The sequence below is a fragment of the Ursus americanus genome, chromosome 14 (assembly GCF_024610735.1).
Source record: "Ursus americanus isolate L20-20 chromosome 14, mUrsAme1.1.p, whole genome shotgun sequence".
Taxonomy (NCBI): Eukaryota; Metazoa; Chordata; class Mammalia; order Carnivora; family Ursidae; genus Ursus; species Ursus americanus.
The window spans coordinates 41,689,694-41,712,536 of NC_142140.1; the positions used below are offsets into that span (position 1 = coordinate 41,689,694).

Here is a 22,843-nt window from a genome sequence, read left to right on the forward strand (position 1 = left end):
GGAAATCTCAGAAACTCAAGCTGGAAATGGATCGCCTTTTCTCAACCAGCAGAGTGTGATGCTCAACACAGTGGAGGAGGGGCAGGGAAGTCAGCGCTGAGGCACGTTCGAGACCACCTGCCATTGTCAGGGTCACTCCAGGCTTGCCACAGGGGTCCTCCCTACTGCACTTTTCTGCCTTTGTGCCTTCCCACAAATTGACCCACCTGCCTGCACACCGCGCTCACGCCCACCCTTTGCTTCATGGAAAGTTGTTCACAAGCCTGTTCAACTATGCGGCCAATGTGTTATCCCTCAATCCCTCCCCGAGCGTGCCCAGCTGGCTTCCGACATCCAGCATCCACGTCGTGCTGCCTGGGAGCTTTCTGCAAAGCTGGGTGGGCCTCTGCCAGAGCCAGGCAGGCCGGAAGTGCCCGGGAATTAGCATCCCCCAGGAGCCGCCATCAGCCAATGACTCGCAGGGGTGCAGTGTAAATACCCCGACCTCCTTCCCCCTCCGATGGAATTGCTGAGTGTGAGTGACAGTGTTGCCAGGAGTTTTCTCTTGGTGTTGAGCTCCAGTCACCCCCAGTGGAAGGTACGTCATAATGAACCCTTTGTTGGCATCTCCCCATTGCTGTCTTACTTCCCCGCTCCCTACTGGAGTTCCCTGCACTTTCCAAATAAATACTTTGTTCTCAAATCCTTGCTCAGATCTGCTCTTGGGAGAAGCCAACCTAGGCAGAATGTGACTTTCTCTGGGTACTTTTCTTCAATGCTCCCTTCTACCTCCTCCTGCAGGAGAAAGCACCCATTGTGTTTCCTTATAGTCATTGGCTTTGGATGAGTCCCTTCCACCGAACAGCGAGCGAGTTTTCTAGAAGTGGGTCTTATTCATCTTTGCATCACTGGTGTTTTCCCCTAGTCTGTCGTACAGGGTTCAAGATGTGTGTTGACTGGCCCCCGGAAGCTTGATGTGGTGGTAGAATGGATGCAAAGCGGGCAGTTGGCGGGGGGGTGTCCGTGCTGCACGGCTGAGCCCATGTAGCTGCTATGAGCTGTGTGTGGCTATTTCAATTAAAATTGAATACAAATTAAAAATCCAGTTCCTCGGTCACAGTAGCCCCATTTCAAAGGCTGCACGTGGCTAGCGGAGATCCTATTGGACAACACAAGTATAGAACACTTCTATCCCTGGAGTTAGTTCTATTGGACAAGGTGGGGCTGGAGGGCCAAACGGAGCACACCGAGTCTGTGATTTGGTAATGTGCCCTTCTGTGTGGGTCACAACGCTCCTAAAAGCTTTCAGGGACCTACGTATATGACCAAGTACTGATATCCTGCACTCGTGCTCACCTAAGGACAGACACTACCTCACAAGACAAGAGAAACCCGTGATGGATAGTTAAGCCTTCAGATGATTGCTTTATTTACGTTCTGGTTGAACCACAAAAAAAGGCAAAAGGTACAGCAGAGTTTCCAATGCCCTCAGAGCTGGTAGAATGGATACCACATCAGAAGAGCAGCCTCGCCTTTTTTTTTTAAATATATAATTCTGAAGTTTTGTTTATGTTTTCAATTGGTAACGGTCCCACAGTTCAAAAACCAAAAAGCACAAGGGTATTCAGAGAAAAGTCACACCTCTCCTATTCTCCACCTTCATCCCTCCCTAAAGATAACCAAAGGCTACTGTTTTCTTTCCTATCCTTTAAGGGATGGGCAATGTACCCAAGCACAGCGAATAATCTGTTTATTATTTATTTATTTATTTATTTATTTATTTATTTATTTATTTATAACATAGGATACATTCTGTTTTGTCTTTGCTTTTTTTCCGCCAGTCAATTCTATATTGCTCCCGGGGCTTTGACCCTTCCTTCACCGCTGTCTCTTGGCCAAATTCTTCTCTAGATTCTTCTGGCACCTCTCTTATCTGCCACTGACCTCTCCTTGCCTCACACATGTCCTTCTCTTCTAACCAACTCCCTGCATGGTTCTGGGGTCACTACTCTATCCTGTGTTACCGGATTTATCTTCCTAATGCACCATGGTGATTATTATTCTCCCCTGCTCTAAACCCTTCAGTAGCTCCCTTTGCCTGCCCAACAAAGCCCTCGATGCTTTGCCTGAAATCCATAGCCCATCCCAAGCTGCCCACCCCACCCTCCCGTCCTCACATGTGCACGCCCTCCCCCCTCACCTCTGTATTGGGCATTCCACTGGCTTCCGGTGCCTCTCCCAATCCCCTCCCTTTACAAATCCTGCCCTTTTTAAAAGACCTGCTCAAAAGCTACTTCTTGCTTGAAGGCTTCCTCCCTCAGATTACAGCTGGGAATGGTCTCTCCCTTCCTGGCCCAGGCAGAGCATTGAGTGGGTTTCTCTTTGTTCTGGAGTTACTTGTTTCTATCTCACACCTCCTACCAGATGGAAGGTTTTACAGGGCAGGGATTGTGTTTCTCTTAGGCACTTTTTGCATCCGTCACTTAACCTAAAGCAATGCGTGCTTCTTGTCTGTATCACCTAAAACACAGCTGTCGGATGAATGGTGAGTCAGGTGCTTAAGAGGACGGTGTGTGCACATTTCAGGGCTCCAACAAGTTTCTGCAAGCAAGGCCGTTCTTCTCTCTACTGAAAATACCAAATTGCTCTTCTTCTACTGAGTTCCTTATACGAAATCTGATCATTTGGTGTAAACAGGAAATCCATTCACTAATCAGCATACTTGGGGAGCACCTGGCTGGCTCAGTCCGCAGAGCATGCAACTCTTGATCTCCAGGTTGTGAGTTCAAGCCCCACGTTAGGTGTGGGGATTACTTAAAAATAAAATCCTTAAAAAAAAAAAAAAGAGTACTCGGAACAAGGGTGACATGCCATTATGTTGCTTGAGAGTACATATACATAAGCTAAAAAAAAAAAGAAGAAGAAGAGAAAAAAGCCTTTCATCAAGCGAGGACAGAGCTAGGCATGGTAAAAGGATTGTGATTGATATATTGTATTTTGTGAAATATGTTTCATTTATGCAATAGCTGGCTGAAGTTAAGGTTTAAATGTAAAAGGATTTACCTGGTAGTAGCTGCGTGTAGTAACTATCTAACATTCGGGGCATCACAATATATGTAACTCTTCAGAGAACCAGCAAAGCTCTGCATTTCCGGGTCGACAGTAAGTGAACTGACTAGCCAGCGACCCCTGGTAATGCCTGGGCCACGCACTATACTGACACTGTTGTGTATATATCGTAATGTCTTTAAGAGTTTCAGCATGCAGCTGGAAGGTGAAAGGGCTGGTGTCGAGGTCAATGTGATTGACGTAACATGTTTGCTTCATGGGTCCAGCACATAGGTCTTAAAATACAAATGACAATTCCTGCTCCCCTGTTGATGGGGATGGAGAGCTTGCTCTGTCTGACTTCTCGCTGGGAAGGAAGGGGATGTATTTGCCCAGGTAGGTGGCCACGTGCCTGCGGAAAAAGTGGCAGAGATGATTCCGGAACCTCTCCCCGACGAAGGCGTAGATGATGGGGTTGACGCAGCAGTGCGTGTAGGCGATCACCTCCGTCACCTGCATGGCCACGTCCAGCTGTTTGCTCTGCTCACAACTGGCCTCAAAGAAGATCGTTTGAAAAGCAGAGAGAAGGAGGACCAGGTTGTAGGGTGTCCAGAAAATGAAAAAGACCACCATGATGACAAAAATGAGCCGGATGGCCTTGTACTTTTTCTTACTGGGGCATCTCAGCAGCGTTTTAATAATTCCAGAGTAGCAGACACCCATGATAAGCAGAGGCAGAGCAAGACCCAGGATATTCATTCTCAGAGCATGGAAACGCTTCCATTTGTCTTCTTGGTCTTTTGGGTAAAGAGGCAAGCAGACAAAATGTTGGCCCTCGTCTTGGGACTTATGGAAGATAAACTCAGGGAGGGCTGCTAGCCCTGCCAGGCCCCAGGTGAGGACACTCGTGATGACACCAAAAGTGACAGTCCGGGCTCGAAGGGCAAACACGGCATGGACGATGGCCAGGTACCTGTCTACGGTCAGCAGGATGATGAAAAAGATCTCGCTGTATAAGCCCACGTAATAAAGCCCAGAGAGGAGCTTACACATGAAAGCGCCAAAAACCCACTCATTCCACCCAGCGTAATGAATCCAGAACACCAGGGTGAATAGAAAGAGCAAGTCCGAAATAGCCAAGTTGAGCAGGAAGATGTTGGTCATAATCTGGAGCCTCTTGTATTTCGTAAGTATCAGAACTACCACAGCGTTGCCCAGCAGCCCGACCACGAACACCAGGGAGTACAGCGGGGGCAAGAACTGGGATCCCAGCTGCCTGATGTTGACTTTCTCACATGGCAGCGAGTCCTCGTAGTCGAAAACCGTGGTCTCCGTAGACTCGTCCATGGTCTTCATCATTGCCGTGAAGGCCTCCATTATTTTGTCCCTGTGATAGAAAAACAACAACGATAGCAAAAAACACCAACCGCACAATTAGGCACGATCAGCCTTGGTGAACCATAACCACTGATTTATCCATTTACCCATGAAATCACAGGCGATTTAACAGCCTCGACATTTAAAGTTTCTTCGGCGTGTATTTCAAGGTATGTTGGAGATGCTGGGCGGAAGTGGCAGGAACGAAAGACGTGACGTTTTGAAAGTCAGCGCAATTCACGATGGGAAAAGACACAGAAATGTGAGGGATGGTGGTGAAGAATGGGGATGTTGATTTCTGCAAGCATTTGAGGGAGGAAATACAAAGCAGGAAAAAACAGACTGGGGAATGAGAACAATAATATTATGGTGATTATTATTGCTGTATCTTTTCAGGCATTTTGAGTTTTATGTATTATAGTTTATATATGACTTTCAAAATCATCTTCCAGGGGCACCTGGGTAGCACAGTCGTTAAGCATCTGCCTTCGGCTCAGGGCGTGATCCCGGCGTTCTGGGATTGAGCCCGCATCAGGCTCCTCTGCTGGGAGCCTGCTTCTTCCTCTCCCACTCCCCCTGCTTGTGTTCCCTCTCTTGCTGGCTGTCTGTCAAATAAATAAATAATATCTTTTAAAAAAATCATCTTCCCTATTTAAAAACCAAATGCTAATAATAATAATAGTAATAATAATAGTGGTTGTTATTATTACAAATAACCTCCCCTCTCTGTGGTCCCTTAACAGGGCGCTGTTCATCACAGCTGATAGGGAAATCGAACCTTAAAGAAATTTAGTAATTTACCCCAAATCCTCTAACAAGTAAATATAAAAGTTTAGGCTAGGTCTTCGGTATCTATGAACAATTCTTTTCTCACTCGATTCTAATGCAGTGACTTGCAAGTTTACCTTTTGAAGACTTCACCATTATAATTATTATTAACTAGTGTGACACATTTCTAAGCAACAGTAACCCAGGCTGCTGCCCTTGACCTGCTCCTGCTAATGCTGAGATAAGCCAGTCCTGTGCCAATAGCAAACCCCTTGGAGTTCCTCTTTCATAAAGGGAGGGGTAGGCCAATGGAATTTCTTAGAAGATTTGATATTTTTTCAAACTAGGATCCCTAGGGCCAGTGGCTGCTTTTCTTTTTTCTCTTTTCTTTTCTTTTCTTTTCTTTTCTTTCTTTTCAGATTTTATTTATTTATTTGACAGAGAGAGAGACAGCCAGCGAAAGAGGGAACACAAGCAGGGGGAGTGGGAGAGGAAGAAGCAGGCTTCCAACAGAGGAGCCTGATGTGGGGCTCGATCCCAGAATGCCGGGATCATGCCCTGAGCCGAAGGCAGACGCTTAACGACCAAGCCACCCAGGCGCCCTGAGTGGCTGCTTTTCTTAAGATTACAGACTTTACTGGAGAAGAAGGAAAAACAGACTAAGAAGGAGTTCCACGGAGGGCAGTGAATCCCTGCACTGTTTCCTTGGAAGAAGTCCTACTGTCTTTCTTCTTCCTCTGAGGAAGGGACAAGTGTGAGGACATGAATATATGTCAATGGGCATTTCTCAAGGTAAGTCTTAGAAATGCAATAATTGGAGCCAATGGCAAGGCATTATCTTTGCTTCTTAATAGAATACTGGGACCCCAGTGGTCAGCACCTGTCAGGGTCCTGTGTAGTCAAAGGGAGAATGGACGTGGGCAAGAGCCATTCCCAGCCATTCCTCTCACCAGCTGTAGGACATGGGCGAGAACTGAACTTGGAGCCTCGTTTACTTATTCCCAAAATGAGGATCATGATACCAACTGAAGTTGTGCTCAGGATCGAATAAGATAAAACAACAAGAACAACAACTGTATAAAACTGGTAGGAAGTGGGACTGAAAGAAAAGCCAAGAGAAGCCATTTCATATAAAATCAGGAAGGAAGTCGGGTCTCTTGGATAGAACTTGATCTGTTTCCACGGCTCTGTCCTAGTACACCCCACTGATCAGTAACACATCCAGGCTTTTGAGGTGGAAGATGGGACTGAAAACAACTGATTTGTATGATCTTATCAGCCTTCTTATTCCTAATGGCGTAATCCACAGCCGCTGAGAAAAAAATACCCATTATTTTGTCTGTTACATAGTCACAATCACAGAGAGCATCCCTCTCTAAACGTTAGTGGCTAAAGCAAAAAAAGAAAAAAAGAAAAGAAAAAGAAAAAAGAAAAAAAACAGCTGCCTGCTTCAGACGGCAAAAGCATAGTAGCCTACACTTAATTATTTCTAATATCTTTCCTTTTCTCTGAGACAGATCTAAAAACAAGTCAAAGTAAAAAAAAAATCCACTAAGGTTTTGTTTGACGCGATAATTATGTCTTTAATTCATGTGTCCACTTTCAACACAACCACAATAAAAGTATAGACTCTTTTTGGGGGCTCTCGAGTGCAACACACAGGGAAACATTCAGGTTCTCTGCATCAGAAGCCAAGTCCTTGGTTTCTAGTTACGTGGGTCAGAGATATGAAAACTGAAATGGTTTTCAGTCCACATCAAAATGACTATTTCAGTCTGAAATAGTCGAGAGGTTTGAATAAGCCTCTTAAAAGTGTCTTTTTTGCATTTTGGAAATATGGTAAGAGAATAGTAAGCAAACAGCACCAGTAATAAAGAAAGGCAAAAGCAAAGTACAAACCACCCCAAATTCCCCGTTTCTCTATGCAGATATGCATACATGGATACAAGTTTCACCAAGAAAATGAGTTCATCGTACTTTAGCTGGTTCACTAAAAAATTGCTCACAGTACAACTCAGCTGTGCAATGCAATGAAGGTCCTTTAGTCTCCAAAACAATTTGGATCTTACCAACTTTCCACTGGGAAGCAGGAAAAAGGATTCACAAATTTTAGTCCGAAGTGGTTTAAACTTAGCCTGACCCATTCATTTGAAGGATGACTTTAGTTCTGCTCATCCTCTTTACGTTGCCAGTTTATTAATTTGGGTTTATCTTCTCGTGGGTCCTTCCTAAGATGGCAGTGCAGATATGCGGGAAGGGCCAGCATGGGCAGAGGGGGACGAGGGTGCCTTGGTCTCCTGTCGGTCCTGTTTCTGTGGCTAGCGTCTGCTGAGAAAGGACGACCCAGTCCCAACCCTGAACTTTTGGCTGGCATCCGCCTCTTTGTAGCGAACGGCCTCGTGGTCTACTCATTCTCAGTGGTGTCTGGGCACAGTGACCTCTTCAGCTCTGGCTGGAACAGAGGACCCTCTCTGTTCCTGCCGCAGGATCGGGCTTCTGGCCCAGGCTAAGCATCTTTTCTTAGACAGACACATGGCTCCTTGACTCCATGTTCGTACCAGGTACAAACTAAGGGACACTCAAGGGTACAAACTAAATTATTTTTCTGCCTGACCACCAGCTGAACCGCGCCGGCCACCCATGAGGGTATGGAAGTGACTTGCAGAGAGACATCGTCCCGGAGGGTCCCCCTCAATTGATCAAACAGCCCTTCGCAGCCCCCAACTCTGGTCAAAGCCTGGGTGGGGAAGATAGGAAGCTACAAGCATGACTGCTTCCTTATGTGACCTTTGACTCTCTGTCACAATTCCTGGAGTCGGAAGGAGACGAGCCTTCCCCCCTCCCCCCAGATCTTCCACGTTTCGTGGGTAATATGTAGTGGCTACTCTCCATGGGAACAAGCAGAGTTCTACCTTCACCAATTTAAAATTTTAATGAATGTGGCAAGGCTGAATGGAGAATAAACATCTAGAATTAGAGATGCTTCTTTTTTTTTTTTTTTTAAAGATTTTGCTTATTTATTTGAGAGACAAAACGAGCAGGGAGGAGGGGCAGAGGGAGGGAGAGAGAGAGAAGCAGACTCCTTGCTGAGCAGGAAGCCCGATGCGGGACTCGGTCCCAGGACCCAGAGATCATGACTTGAGCCGAAACCCAGAGTCTGACACTTAACTTACAGAGCCACCCGGGCACTCCTAGAGATGTTTCTTTAGAAAATATATTGAAGTTTGGAACGCCACTGTAATCATCCAAAAAAAAAAAAAAAAAGTAATTGTTGCCCCCCAGTGCTGGTGAGGTTGGAGCGACCCTGGAGCAATTATACGTTCCTGATGCAACATAACTTGGTTCAATAAATTTAGGAAATCGTGTACAGAGTAAGAAGCAACAAGATACACATGGCTTTGATCCAGTGGTTCTACAGCTGAGAAGTGACCCTAAGGGGAAGAAGTCCACCAAACCAAAACAGGATGTTCACTGTGGCCTCGTTTTCATGATCTAGAGAAACAAAGAAATGGAAACAGTTTAAATGTTTGACAAGTGAAGGAGACTTTGGATAAATTGTTGCCCACTCAATGCAATAGATTATTATGTAGTCATTAATAAAACTAGGTTTGGCAGGGCGTGAAGGATCTGCCCTCGGCTCAGGTCATGATCCCAGGGTCCTGGGATCGAGCCCCGCGTCGGGCTCCCTGCTCTGTGGAGAACCTGCTTCTTCCCCATCTGCCCCTCCCCGCCGCTCCTGCTCTCTCTCGCTCCCTCTCTTTCAAATAAATAAGATCTTACAAAAAAAAGAAAAAAAATCCAAAAACTAGTTTTGGAGGGGAACCTGGGAGGCTCAGTCCGTTAAGCTGAAGTGTCGGACTCTTGATTTCAGCTCAGGTCCTGATTTCAGGGTCCTAAGATTCAGCCCAATGTCAAGCCCCGTGCTGGGTGTGGAGCCCGCTTTAAGATTCTCTCTCTTCCTCTCCCTCTGCCCCACTTTTTCCCTCTCTCTCTATTTCAAAAAAAAAAAAAAAAGGCAATGGGCAAATGATGAAAATAGTTGTAGAAGGGAAGTGGATGGTGATCCTGTTTAAAGTTGCAGGATGTGGAATGTTCCTATAGTCCCTTAGCCATTAAACCGTAACAACAAAGCAAGCGGCTTCCAGCAGACAGTGCTGGAGATTTGGCAAACACATTCTCTAAAGGTAACTGGGTTGAAAACGTGGGCAAATGACAAGACGGAGGGTTTAGTCATCAGAACCTGAAACCACAAACTGAGATCTAAGAAACTTGAAGTGGAAGTCACACTAGGTAGAGCATTTGAAATTTGTTTTAAAGATCTTAAGGTTTGGTTCTCGTCCATCTTGGGTGGAGTTAGCGTGAAAACCACCAGCCCCCCGGGGGAGGGGAGATTTTTCTTAGAAATGGCTCTGTAGGTCTTGAGACCTGAACTGGCCGGGCTCCACGGAAGGCTGAGAAGCCCTTCAGATGACCTGGCACGCACATGCCTGTGGATATGTGGGCGGTGTAGACACCGGCTCCCAGGATGCTTCTGGTTATCCGGTGTGTAACACTGTCACTCCCACATTTTCCTCCTTCCCGCTCTGTGAGTCTTTTGAGCAGGTGCTGAAGTTGGAGGAGAACCACGGGGCCCTGCTCTCCTCCTGCTGGCCCCAGACATTCAGCCCATGTGGCTGGACTCTGTGTGTTGATGTACCTGAGTAAACATGGGTTTACAGTAATTCGCACCTCCCTGCCTTTGAAGGAGAGGAGACGGTTTCCCGGCACCCTCAGACACCTCCCCAATGCAAGCCGGAGCGTCTCCTAATGAGGGTCCACTCAGAGAGCCTTGCTCAAATCCAAAGACATCCCGCAAAAACCAGTGAGCTGTGACCCCCACTCCTTTGTCTCGAGCACCAGTCCACACAGTGCCTCTGAATGGAAAAAATACTCCTTTTTCAGCCTGGGTCAAATAATGCATATGGTCAAATTCTCGGATGCATTCTTTTTTCCTTATTGTCAATAACCACCTGCGAAGGGACAAAAGAGCGGGAAGAAAATGGTCTCTGAGTTCGGGAAGTTTACTTTCTTTACACATAACCAGTGTGAGATGAGAGTCAATGATAATCGAGCCTTCCTGAGGCCAAGCACTTTACATATGTTTGCTTGATCTCACAACTTCGCAAGGTAGGTTTGTATATCCCCATTTTATAGATGAGCAAATAGAGGCTTGGCAAGGCTCGATCCCTCGCCTGAGGCTATTCTGTGCACGGCAGAGCTGAGACTTGATCCTGTGTCCTTTTGCCGTAAAGCCCACACTGTCATGCCTTGGGGTTCCATTTTAGGGAGGACCTCCACATCCCGAGATCACATGAATGTTTACATATATTTTGGTATCTTTGTGGTCCCATATTTCACCCATATAAATCTCTAATCTGTTTTTAATTGAGTTTGATATGTGGCATGAAGTGCATTTCCATTTTCCTTCACTATAAATGGGTGAATAACCACTGCGTCCTCCGCAGGCTGGAAACGTCACCTTTGTTATATATTCTTTAATATTCCTGATTCTGTTTGTGAACTTTACATTCCACTCCTCTAGTCTCTTATTTTGGTGCCAGAAACACTCTTTTCATTATTTGGATATATTAGGTCTTTTACGTAGACTGTCTGATTATGCGGCTCTCTTTCATTGCTCATTTCCGAATATGTCTTGTCAGAGTTTTCTGTCCTATTAGATAAACTTTAGGATCATTTGGTTAATTACTTATAAAGATATACTTTCGAGTGGAATTATATTACATTTATAAATAAATTTAGGGAGAATTGATAACTTTGCAATATCAAGTTGTCGTGTCTAGGAACATCATATACGTACTTACTGTACTTACTACAGTTCTTTTAGTTATCAGGCTTGCACATTTCTCATTGTTTTTATCTATCGGTTTTGGTTTTTTCTGAGGTTACCTCGAATGAGATATTTTTTTCCCTAATGAATTTTCTGATCAATGGTGGGTATGTAGGAAAGAAAATAACTTTTTTTTTTTTTTAAGCTCATCACCTTACTGACTTTTTAAAATGATTTCCTTTAGGACTCTTAAATAATCACATTAGCTGTGAAACAGGGCTAACATTATAACCTCCTTGTTTATATTCCTCCTCTGTTTTTCTCACCTTGTTGCTTTCGTTGGAATTTCCACAGTGATACTAAGTAACAGTGATTCTTGATTTTAATGGGACATGATCCCCCCAGCCTTTCAAAGGCTCCAAAGCACAGATTAATTAACAGGCCCTTCATTGTCCTCTAGGATGGTCTAATGTTGATCAAAGCTCTTGAGAATTTCAGTAAGGCTCTTCAAGAGTGGATGGCAATTTATTTTTTTTTAATAAAGATTTTATTTATTTATTTGACAGAGATAGTGACAGCCAGTGAGAGAGGGAACACAAGCAGGGGGAGTGGGAGAGGAAGAAGCAGGCTCATAGCGGAGGAGCCTGATGTGGGGCTCGATCCCAGAACGCTGGGATCACACCCTGAGCTGAAGGCAGACGCTTAACGACTGCGCCACCCAGGTGCCCGTAGATGGCAATTTAAAAACTAAATCATTGGACATAAGCCTGAAAAAAAAAAACAAAAAACAAAAAACAGGAGGCTTTCTGAATACTTGCGTTCTTTAGGGGATGAGAAAATTAACATTTTTTTTTGTTACACCTGTTTAATGTTCTTCCCAGAAACTTATTTCATATGATTTACTTTTTAAGACAGCTGTGAGAGGTAGATGTTTTTTTTATTCTTATTTTATGGCTGAAAAAAAAAACTGAGCTCAGGAAAAAGAAAAATTGAGCTCAGAGCAATTCCATAACTTAATGACACAGAGAGCCAATGGCTAAGTTGGAACTTGAGCCCAGGTGTTCTAGGCTTTCTACAGCCGCACCTGCCCGTCAGCATCCACCCACTGGGTGGGGACCTTCAGTGTGACAGCGAACACCTTTCTCAGTTTCAGCATCGCTTCCTCACCGTGGACGTCTACTGTACGTGGAAGTCATGACCTTCCCCCCCCCCCCCCCGCCCCTGCCATAGCTTCAATGCTACAGCCTGTGGTCTATGGCAGCCAAAGCCAGAGATGCTCTGAGCTGATCGTTTGCTGGACTTCTCGGGCTCGTCTGAATGCTTTTAGAAGTAAATGCCCACAAACTCTAGTCAGATGGGTGAAAAAAAGATACTGCTGATTTAAGATCCATTTTATAACAAAACTTGACTGAAGTGGAAATTCATTATGCTACTAAGGGAGAGGGCTGATCCTTGACAGTAGGGGGAGTTGGGTTAAAACCAGGCATGTCAGATAGAAGACCATGTGCTGAATGATATTCCAGTTTAGTGAAGTCACTAATCTGGATTGCGTGTGCGTGTGTGTGTGTGCGTGTGTGTGTGTGTAAGTGCTTTGTCTCTTTGAGGGGATCAGCCTCTCAGGTGAACTTGACAAATCATCCAAAGAATATAGAGAAGAGAGCAGGTGTGAAGTCACCGCCTGTCACCCTGTCTCTACCTGCCCATCTGGAAGAGCCCTGCCCACGGGTGACTCCCAGTGGGGATTGTTCCAGCAATAAACACCTGGTGTTAAGATCAGGTCCTGGGCCTGAGACCCTTTCGACCTCATTGGTATCTGATGCCAAGAGAATTCATAGCTATAAGATTTTCTTTCTCATGTATCCCTCGTCCTCCTTAGTGTAGGATAATGATTCATTACTGGGTCTGAAGAAATGACTGTGTGACCTAGCACAAGTAGCTTAACCTCTCTGTGCCTCAGAATTCTTATGGGTAACATGGTGATGAGAAGAATTACTGCCTCACGGGGTTCTTCAGCTGTTTATTCAACAATTACTTATTAGCACCTATGATAGGCAAGGCACCAGTCCAGGGACACAGGCAACATCAGGGACCAGAACAGACCAAACTTCCTGACTCCATGGAACTTTATTTTCTAGTTGGGGACACAGAGAATAAGTAAAAACAACAGGGCCTCAGATGCTCATGAGTGCTACAGAGAGAGATAAAGTAGGAGATGGGGAAAGGCCATAGGGTGGGGTTGGAGGTGGGAACTTTTAAATTGGAGGGGGGTCAGCAAGGAGCCCAGTGAGGTGATATTTGAGAAAAAAATTGGGAGGAGTGAGGGAATGAGTTGGTATCTGGGGGATGGGAGCTCCGGGCAGAGAAATAGCAAGTACAAATGTCCTGAGACGGCAGAGTGCCTGGGTATGTTCTTAGAAGCGCAAGAAGCCCAGTGTGGCCAGAGGAGGAGTGAGGGGTGAGTATCTGGAGAAGGTGTCGGAGAGACGTGGGGGAGGGGTGGGCAGGGGTTCAGAGTAGCTATGCAGCCACTGAAGAATTTTGGCTTTTCTCTGAATGGGGTGGGGACCAATGGAGAGTTTCCATTAAAGGCGTGACAGGACCCCATTTATATTTTATAAAAACTGTTCTGGCTGCCATGTGGAGAACAGACTATGGAATTAAAGTTAGAAATGAGAGACCAGTAAGGAGGCTGCCGTGATAATCCAGACAAGGTGTGACACTGGATTGGACGTGGTAGTAGGAGTCGAAAGGCGCGAAATAGACAGATTCTGCATAAATGAAGAAGGTAGCACCAAAGGGGGTGTTGACAGATTGGATGTGAGGGAGAAATGGTCAAGGCTTAGAGGCTCCAAAAGTCTTGACCTGCACGACTGGAAGGATGGAGTTGCCATCCGCTGGGACAAAGAAGGCTGGGGCATGTCGAGTCTGAGATGCCTGTACGCCATCCAAGTGGAGACGTCTAGTAAGTAGGCTCCAGGGGAGAGCTGTTGGCCAAAGATCTGAAGTTGACAGTTGTCGTCATACAGATGGTGTTTAAAGTCATGAAGGGAGTGTAGACAGTACAGGGTGGCGTTCGCAGGTCTATCAAAAATCAGAGGTCAGAGCAACAAGGAGGACACAGCAAGAGAGTCTCAGAAGGAGTGGGCAGTGGGAGAAACACCAGAAGAGCTGGTGTCCCAGAAGCCAAGCAAAGAAGGTGTCAAGGAGGGAAGAGTGGTGAGGACAACAAGAGCTAACACACGCGAGAGCTAGACAGTGGAACAGACAACCGGGCAAGTGTGTGTCAGTTCTGCTCCCACCCCCACCCACTGACCTTCTCTATCTTTCAAGTTCTCAGGACTTTTCGAAATTTCTTAAATCTTGTCCGACGTAGTGTAATATGACTTTAGAGGAGCAAGTGTCTCTTCCGCCTAAACAGAAATGTTTATCTTTCCACAAATATCCAGTCGGTAGTCCATTACGCAAGGTTCCAGAAAACCTACAATGATTGGTAGCCAGTAGTTTGTGTTAACTAGACATTTCAGCCTTCATTAAAATCTTTAGTTACTCTAAATGAGGAGTTTGAATTTCTACAGACAAGTGTGGATCTCAACCAAATGAAAGAACCTAATGGGAACCCCGGATTATATTAATTCACTTACTCACTGACATGTCCAATGGAAAGATATCAGAGGTCGGGTTATCTTTCACAAAGATGACAGGTAGGTGATAAGTAGAGATAGATGATGATTGGTAAATATGTAGATAGATAGATAGATAGATAGATAGATAGATAGATGATAGATAGATGATAGATAGATAGATGATAGATAGATAGATGATAGATAGATGATAGATAATAGATGATAGATAGATAGATAGATAGATAATAGATGATAGATAGATGATAGATAGATGGTAGATAGATGATAGATAGATGATAGATAGATAGATGATAGATAGATAGATGATAGATAGATAGATAGATAGATAGATGATAGATAGATGATAGATAGATGATAGATAGATGATAGATAGATAGATAGATAGATAGATAGATAGATAGATAGATAGATAATAGATGATAGATAGATGATAGATAGATAGAATTCCCAGAAAACTGAGGACAACCAGGAATCAGAGGGAGTTCTACTGGGCATTTCATTCTGACCACCTTAGGATGCTGAGAAATGATCACTTCCCGTAATCTGCACACAACACTTCCATTAACTTAATCTATATTTATATGAAAGAAGTTGTGTTCTTTCCAAGAGTAACATGTTTATTTCAAATTCCGTGCTATTCGTAATTGAGTAGGTAATACACACAATCGTATGGTTCAAAACATAATACTATGAGAAGATACACAATAAGTAGTCTCATCCTACTTTATCCCCGCACACCTCTCCCCCACCAAGAACTGTGAAGGGTCTAAGATCTTGCCCTACCTGCAGCTAACAAGCAAGCCTGCCACTTGTTCACAGGTACCAGAGGAAAGCACACGACAATCAGATAAGGACGAAGGGCTTGTAACGGCACAGCAGGCATGTGGCTGGGTGTCCTCATGGGTTCTTCGTGCTGCCAAGTTGCACGAGGGCCACGTGGGGTGGCCCGGGGCCGCTGCACACAGCAGGCTTGCCTCACAGCTGAGGACTCTGAGTGTAGAAACCCCCCAACTTTTACATTGGGCTGACCACAAACCCGCCCATTCTTTGCCTGGGAGGGAAACATTTCCATATGCATCTGTAGACGAATATAAATATATTTTCTAATCTTACCCTGTCGGTTGCATAAAAAGAGAACATTACATTCATCATCATGCACCTTGCTTTTTCCACCTCACAGCATAAGTTTTTCTTATTCTTTGTTACCGCTGTCGCAAACCCATTGTGCGGCTATTCCAGTTTATTTAGCCAGTCCCCTGTAGACAGATACTCTTTGTTATTTCAAATAATGCTGCAATTGATAATCTTACACGGGAAGGTTTTTTTTTTTTTTGAAAAAAAAAAATAAAAGACAAACCACAAAACCCAGGGGCTCCTGAGTGGTGCTGTAGGTTAAGTGTCCGACTCCTGGTTTCAGCTCAGGTCATGATTTCAGTGTTATGAGCCCAGTGTCGGACTCCACACTCAGCTCAGAGTCGGCTTGAGATTCTCTCTCCCTCTCCCTTTGCCCCTTCCACTTGTGCCTTCTCTCTCTCTCTCTCAAATAAATAAATACATCTTTTAAAAAAATAAATAAAAATTAAAAAATAAATAAAAATTTAAAAAAACCCATCCCATGCTAACTTTATGGTCCACTAGAATTACAGGTCAGCATGTGATGGGATTTTCAAGTGGTCTAAGACTACCTCCAGAGCGCTGTGCTAGGTCCCAGGCGAGCCATTTACTGGGAACTTTGTGTGACTGAAATGTAGCAGAGAGGAAACCCTATCCGATAAAGATGAGTTGAAGGAGCCAGAGGTGTCCCCCCATCCAGGAGAGAAGACGCCGCAGGGAGGAAAGAGAGCAAGATAGTGGTGTGTAGATGAGAATCAGAATGTGATTCCCAGCGGTGCCCTCTGGAACCCACGGGAGGTCGTTCCAAGAGGCAAATTCAAACACTACATAAGAAGGAGCTTTGGGAGCAGCGTTACCCAAAATGAAATGGGTGCCTCGTGCGGCACTAAGCACACTGTGACCCTAGCAGAGGGTGGGTAGCTGCCTGGCAGGGATATCACAGAAGGGGATTTCCACAGTGAGAAGACGTTTGACTCCAGCGGTGGTTATCAGCCCGGACTGCATGGTGGGAGAGCTTTTGAAATCCCAATGCAAGGCTGTACCCCTGAGCAGTTAAATCAGAATTTCTGGAGGTGGGATCCAGGCCACAGTGACTCTTAAAGCTCCCCCACCCTTGGATGAAATGACATGAAGTCTCTCCTAAATTTTATGCATCTGTTTTCTGTCTCCGAGTTATATACCCTCCAACCTCCTTAAGCTTAGGGGAGAAGAAAAGGGGAAATGTAGGGGTAGACTGAAGAATGTCAACACTGTGACACAGCAAACCCGAGAGCTAATTCAGTTTCAGTCTGCATCAGTAGATCATCCAGAACAAGAGAAATCTACCCACGTGATTCTCCATCCACATCTCTACCCAGCTCCCCCTTCATTTATCCACCCAATTACCTATCCAACTAGCTACTCAAATTGCTTCCCGCCTATACAGTTAAGCCAGGCCTCCCACTCCTTTCACTTTTTTGTTTTGTTTTGTTTTACAGAGAACCTGGAGTAGTCAGAAAAAAAAAATAATTACCTGGCACAACACAATCCAATGGAACTTCTCAGCAGGGATGGAAACATTCTGTTTCTGTGTTGTCCAGCAAGGCACCGCTAGCCAAGTGGCTGTTGGGCATTTGAAATGTGGCTACTGCTATTAAGAAACGGAGCTTTTCATTTTATTGAAATTCAGTGAATTGAAATTTAAGTAGCCACACGTAGTCACCATGCCGGACAGGGTGGAACCAGTGACTTGTGCCCATATAATGCCCGACAATTAATAGCTGCTTAATAAACACTTCTGAAATGGACACAAGGATGGACCAGAATTATTTTTACTGTTTTTTACTGTGCAGACTCCACCTGTGAAATATTACCCCATTTTAAGAGTGTTAGTATCCATCTGGAGTATAGGACAGGCTAGGATGAGAAAGGTCCAGAAACATCAGAACATCAGCTACAGTTGACAGAACTCCGAATGTTTTGTATGAAAAATACAAGTCTTCTAGTTCTTAGATTAATATTAGTTCCTCCTCCTTTTTTTTTTTTTTTTTTGGCCATGTTTGTATCTCTTTGGTCTGGACCAAAGTTTTCTAATCTTTTGGGGCGCCTGGGTAGCACAGTCGCTAAGCGTCTGCCTTCGGCTTAGGGTGTGATCCCGGCGTTCTGGGATCGAGTCCCACATCAGCTCCTCCGCTGGGAGCCTGCTTCTTCCTCTCCCACTCCACCTGCTTGTGTTCCCTCTCTCGCTGGCTGTCTCTCTGTCACATGAATAAATAAAAAAAAAATCTTAAAAAAAAGTTTTCTAATCTTTTTTATTTTTTTAAAAGATTTTATTTATTTATTTGACACAGAGAGAGAGAGAGCACAAGCAGAGGGAACAGCAGAGGGAGAGGGAGAAGCAAGCTCCCCGCTGAGCAGAGAGCCCAAAGTGGGGCTCCATCCCGTGACCCTGGGATCATGACCTGAGCCCAAGGCAGATGCCCGACCGACTGAGCCACCCAGGCGCCCCTCTAATCTTTTTAATTAAAGGTTTGAATTAGACAATGTTTTAGGTCCCTTTGAGATGGAAGAGTCCCTTTGAGATAGACTGATGTGATAGTTTTTCCTGCAGAGGAGGAAGTAGACTCCCCACAGCACAGCAATCTGACAACTTTGAAGGAGACCGCATTTAACCCCACGTGGGGAAGGGCTTGCCAGGAGCTACCAGGTTGCCTGGGAACAGGACGGGCTGCCTGGCGAGCCAGGAAGCTCCCTCCCTGGAAACACACAAGAACCTCTCAAGCTTGAAATCATGAACCAATGCAATCTTCTTGCTAGCGGCAGACACATCCCAGCCCTGTGTTTTAGGGCAGCATGTGGACTTCCACAACTGCCGATCATTATCACTAGTGACTGGAGCAAAGGCTCCACCCCATCCTCGGAATGTGGTCAGTTCATGTTAAGTGCCTTGGTTTTATCCAGCTGCCAAATGATTTTGGATATTTTCACCAACTTCCTTGTAAGAGATTAGATTTACTCCCCATATTTCAACATCAGGTGTTTCAAATGTGGTTGAATTTTAATTGGATACAGGCTGACATGTTATGTAGTTGAAAGAGATGATTGTGAAGAATATGTTTTCATAGGGAAGGCATGACTATAGTCAAAATAACGTGGTTGGGGGTGTTCAGCATGACCGGAGGGCTCAGCTTCCTGGCCATTCATACTACCACCTCCACCTGGGTCATGGAGAAAGAACTGGTGTCTCTGCCTCTTTTCGAGGTACCATGTTTGTTAGAATGGATATCACACTTTTATACCATTTTTTGTATTCTGACATTTTAAACTGTATATTCTGCGCCTCATTCCATATGGTTAATAATTGTTTGAAAATGTAATTTGTAGGGTTGCCTGGGTGATGCCGTCAGTTAAGCGTCCAACTCTTAACTCTTGGTTTCGCCTCGGGTCATGATCTCAGGATCCTGGGCTCTGTGCTCAGCATGGAGTCTGCTTGAGATTCTCTCTCCCTCTCCCTCTACCCCTCTCACTCATGCTGTCTCTCTCTCTCTCTCGAATATTTTTTTAAATGTATAATTTGTAAAGACTCCAAAATATTGTATAGATATACATGGTTACGTAATCATTGTCTTATTACTATGTGGCCAAGTTGTTCCGGGTCTACACTTTTATAAATAATGCTGCAATAGACATCTCCGTATTTTTTAAAATTATTTCCTTAAAGTAGATTTCCCAAAGCACAATTTCTACCTGTGATCATATTTCTAAGTCTGTTGATGCACTTTGCCATATTGTTTCCAGCAAGTGTAGAGCAATGTATATATATTCTTGGCACTCATAGTTGATGGTGGGGGTTTCAGCAAGCATCCATCAACACCAAGAAGACAGAAAAGAAAAAAAATTGGCCAATTATATGGCAAAAGAGATGTCATTATTGTGTAACTAGCATCTATTTAATTACCGAGAAATTTTTTTAACTGTAATTAGTAGTCATTCGTATTTCCTTTTCTGTGAATTATCAGTTTGTGCCCTTTACCCATTTCATTCAGTTGGGTACATCTGCTTTTTTCTTATTGAGTCATACGATTCTTCCCCCAGGAGAAATAACTCAGCCTGCATGGTTCAATGTCATCTTCACCACCTTCTGAAAAGAGTGACAAATACCCCCATAGCTTCCATGTACCAACGACGCCATTTTCCCATCCCCCTCCCCGAAGACGCCTGTCAAACAACAGTTAACTTCCATCCTCATCAATCTAAGTTTTCCCAGAAGATTAGAAGGACTTTCTATCCCTGTCCTCTAGTTACGGGTCCAGGAAAAACAGTCAACCTTGTAAATCCAGACACAAAGACCAAATCAGTTCATCAACTGATTCATCTCATTGCCTTAGAGTGGATTTTCAATGAGCACTTAAAAAAAATACATTATACACACACACACACACACAAATTGTATACAAATGTAATATATAAATGTATGTACACACACATATATATGTAAATTCTATTTTCACTGACCGTTTCTTGCAAGTCAATATCCATAAACACAAAACTACTAAGTGTAATCCTTCCGGATTGGTCACGCTCTCAACAACTGAGAATTTATGAAAGCACAGGGAACACACTGGGGGCACAGCCAAGGGCATGTTGACTAAAGAGGTATAAGGGCCAAATCGGGATGACTGGGAGAAGCAAGCACATCATGGTCATGGGTGGGAGAAAAGGAAAGAAAATGGGAGAAAAGCAAGAAGAAAATGGATAAATGTCACAACAAACTCTCCCACTTTGGCCCCGTACTACCTACTAAATTGCAGTAAGGCCCCTCTCCTCTGCCTTCTCAATCCAAGAGCCCTCCTGGGAGGTAGGGCTCCCACCTGCCTAAACCCCTCTCTCCAACTCCTTGTTCCTAGAAACCCGACAGTCTACCCAGAAATCACGTCTAAACATCTATTGCATTTAGTAAGTTCTTGCCCAGATGAGAACAGAAAGAAGACAAGAAGTACCTGCTACTTTAGCAAAGTCCGTTGTGCATGCAGTGACAGCTGAGGTCTGGCCACTCATGAAACGAAGATACCATCTGATCAGAGATATTAGTAAGGTAGAAAACAATACGGCTTCCTCTTTTAAACAGACTAGCTGCTCAGGTTTTGCAAGTGTTCAGAAGATATCAAGTTTGGTACAGTTCTTCTTTTCTACCATTGACATGACATTCTAAAGCCCTCAGTTGAGTAATCGTCAAGATGAGCGCTGCTGAGTCCAACAGCTATTTTAGGGGTTCTGCATTCTCTTGACATTGTTCTTTTTTTTTTTTTTTCCCCAGAAAGTGGAGATAGTTCTTGAATAAGCATTGCCTTGACCCGGGGAAGGCAGGGTAAAAAGCAAAATCGAGTGACAGATGGTGACTACATCTGACAGATGATGGCAAGCGTCACATCACATATAAAACGGTCGAATCACTATGTTGTGCACCTTAAATGAATGTAACATTTTATGTCCACTGCTCTTCAGTACTAAAAGGGATTTTTTAAAGATTTTATTTATTTATTTGAGAGAGAGAGTGAGGGAGAGAGAGCAAGCACGAGTAGGGAGAGGGGCGAAGGGAGAGGGAGTAGCAGACTCCCCACTGAGCAAGGAGGCTGATGCAGGGTTCGATCCTGGCACTCCAGGATCACGACCTGAGCTGAAAGCAGATGCCCAACCGACTGAGCCACTCAGGCACCCCAATACCAAAAGGATTTTTTGTAAATGAGATCAGAATTTTCCTGTGAAAGGGAACATGTGGACTGTGGGATACCCGAATTATTCTACAGAACTCAGCAGGAGACTTCAATAAGTCAAAGTGGAGCCCAGGGTTAGATGTCCCAAGAAGACCCGAGAATGCCTTTCAGCTGTGGCCCCCACAGCAGCATAACCTTGCGCTCCTCATTAGGTCTTCCTGGACCTCAGCCTTCTCATCTGTAAATCATAGGGTGGACTTGGAATCAACTAAAATATGGGAAAAGGCTCTGTGGGATATATAGGGCTAAGCACACAGAAGCTCTGGGTAGAATACGGCTGTGACACATGCCTGCTCTGCCGCGGTGTCCAGGGGACTTATCGTGATGCTGGGCACCGAGCACGCGCCACCCAACATTTGTGGGAAGAGCTCTGATAAACCGGCTGCGTGGATGTGTCAGTAAAGTTCAGCGAGTGTATCACACGTCTGCTACGTACACAGGGCTGCACTACCTGCTTCGAAGGGTAAAGAGAGAGAAAAAAGCAAGGACTCTGCCAAAGACGGCTCACGGGCATCCTGGAGGCTGGAGTTTGAGGGAGCTTGCCAGACAGCCTTCAGGGTCAGGCGGGTCCTAGCAGCCCTGCCAGAGCAGAGTTAGAGGAACTGGAAGCCTCTAGTCTGAAGAATAAAATAGGAAGTTGTTTTACATTATAATGGAGTTGGCCTTTCCCTGGGGCTCTCTAAGGCCAAAGTGCAGAGGCCTCCGGGAGGCAGATTTCTGCCCCAGAGAACTAGAAGTCTCAGCGGGGGGGGGGGGGGAGGGGGGGTCCTGCCAGGGAGGCCCATCCTGGGAGCCCCCTGAAGAAGCTGGGGGTGCATAGCCAGGGGCACTGTGCACTCACCCCTGTGAGGGCAGCTCCCCGGGGCCCGGGGCCAGCCGTCCCCCCCCCCTTGCCTGCACACCAATGGTCCTGGGTGAATACCCATGGAACAAGGGAAAGAATAAAGAAAGGACCTCATTTTTGTAATTGTTCTGGGAAAGAGATTCACAACAGCTGAGTTTTCGGTTTTGAAAAGGAAAGAAAACTGTATGAGTATTAGACACCTAATAGAAATAGAGGAGGAAAAGAATCTTCGCATAGATGAAGGGAATAGGAGGTAATAAATGAGAACAAGGCAAAGTTACATCAAATCGGGTACTTACTACACCCCACGTCATCAGCTGGGGCAGCCAGGCGGACACAGCCGGGCTGGAGTGCAGACTGAAAGGCCTGGGCAGAGCGTCCTCCCCTCAGGTGAGCCTTCCCACCGACCCTCCCCAGAAGGGCCCTATTTATAGGGCAAATGGCAGGGTTTGAAGTTAAGCATTTGTTGGCCTACGTGCCGTTTGGAGCA

At 45.1% G+C, this 22,843-nt stretch overlaps 1 protein-coding gene across 1 annotated transcript; it reads right to left on the minus strand.

Moving 5' to 3' along the window:
- Positions 1-1,390: 1,390 nt before the first annotated feature.
- On the minus strand, positions 1,391-20,914 carry LOC123780036 (C-C chemokine receptor type 3). Its single transcript, XM_045778798.2, has 2 exons — positions 20,736-20,914; positions 1,391-4,414 (listed from the first exon to the last, which is right to left on the minus strand). The coding sequence occupies exon 2, from the start codon at positions 4,402-4,404 to the stop codon at positions 3,325-3,327; it is 1,080 nt and encodes a 359-aa protein (XP_045634754.1). The 5' UTR covers positions 4,405-4,414; positions 20,736-20,914; the 3' UTR covers positions 1,391-3,324.
- Positions 20,915-22,843: the final 1,929 nt, after the last annotated feature.

What these genes read in the sequence shown, in the direction of transcription:
- LOC123780036 (XM_045778798.2), bottom strand. Translation starts at nt 4,404, where the DNA reads ATGGAGGCCTTCACGGCAATGATGAAGACCATGGACGAGTCTACGGAG.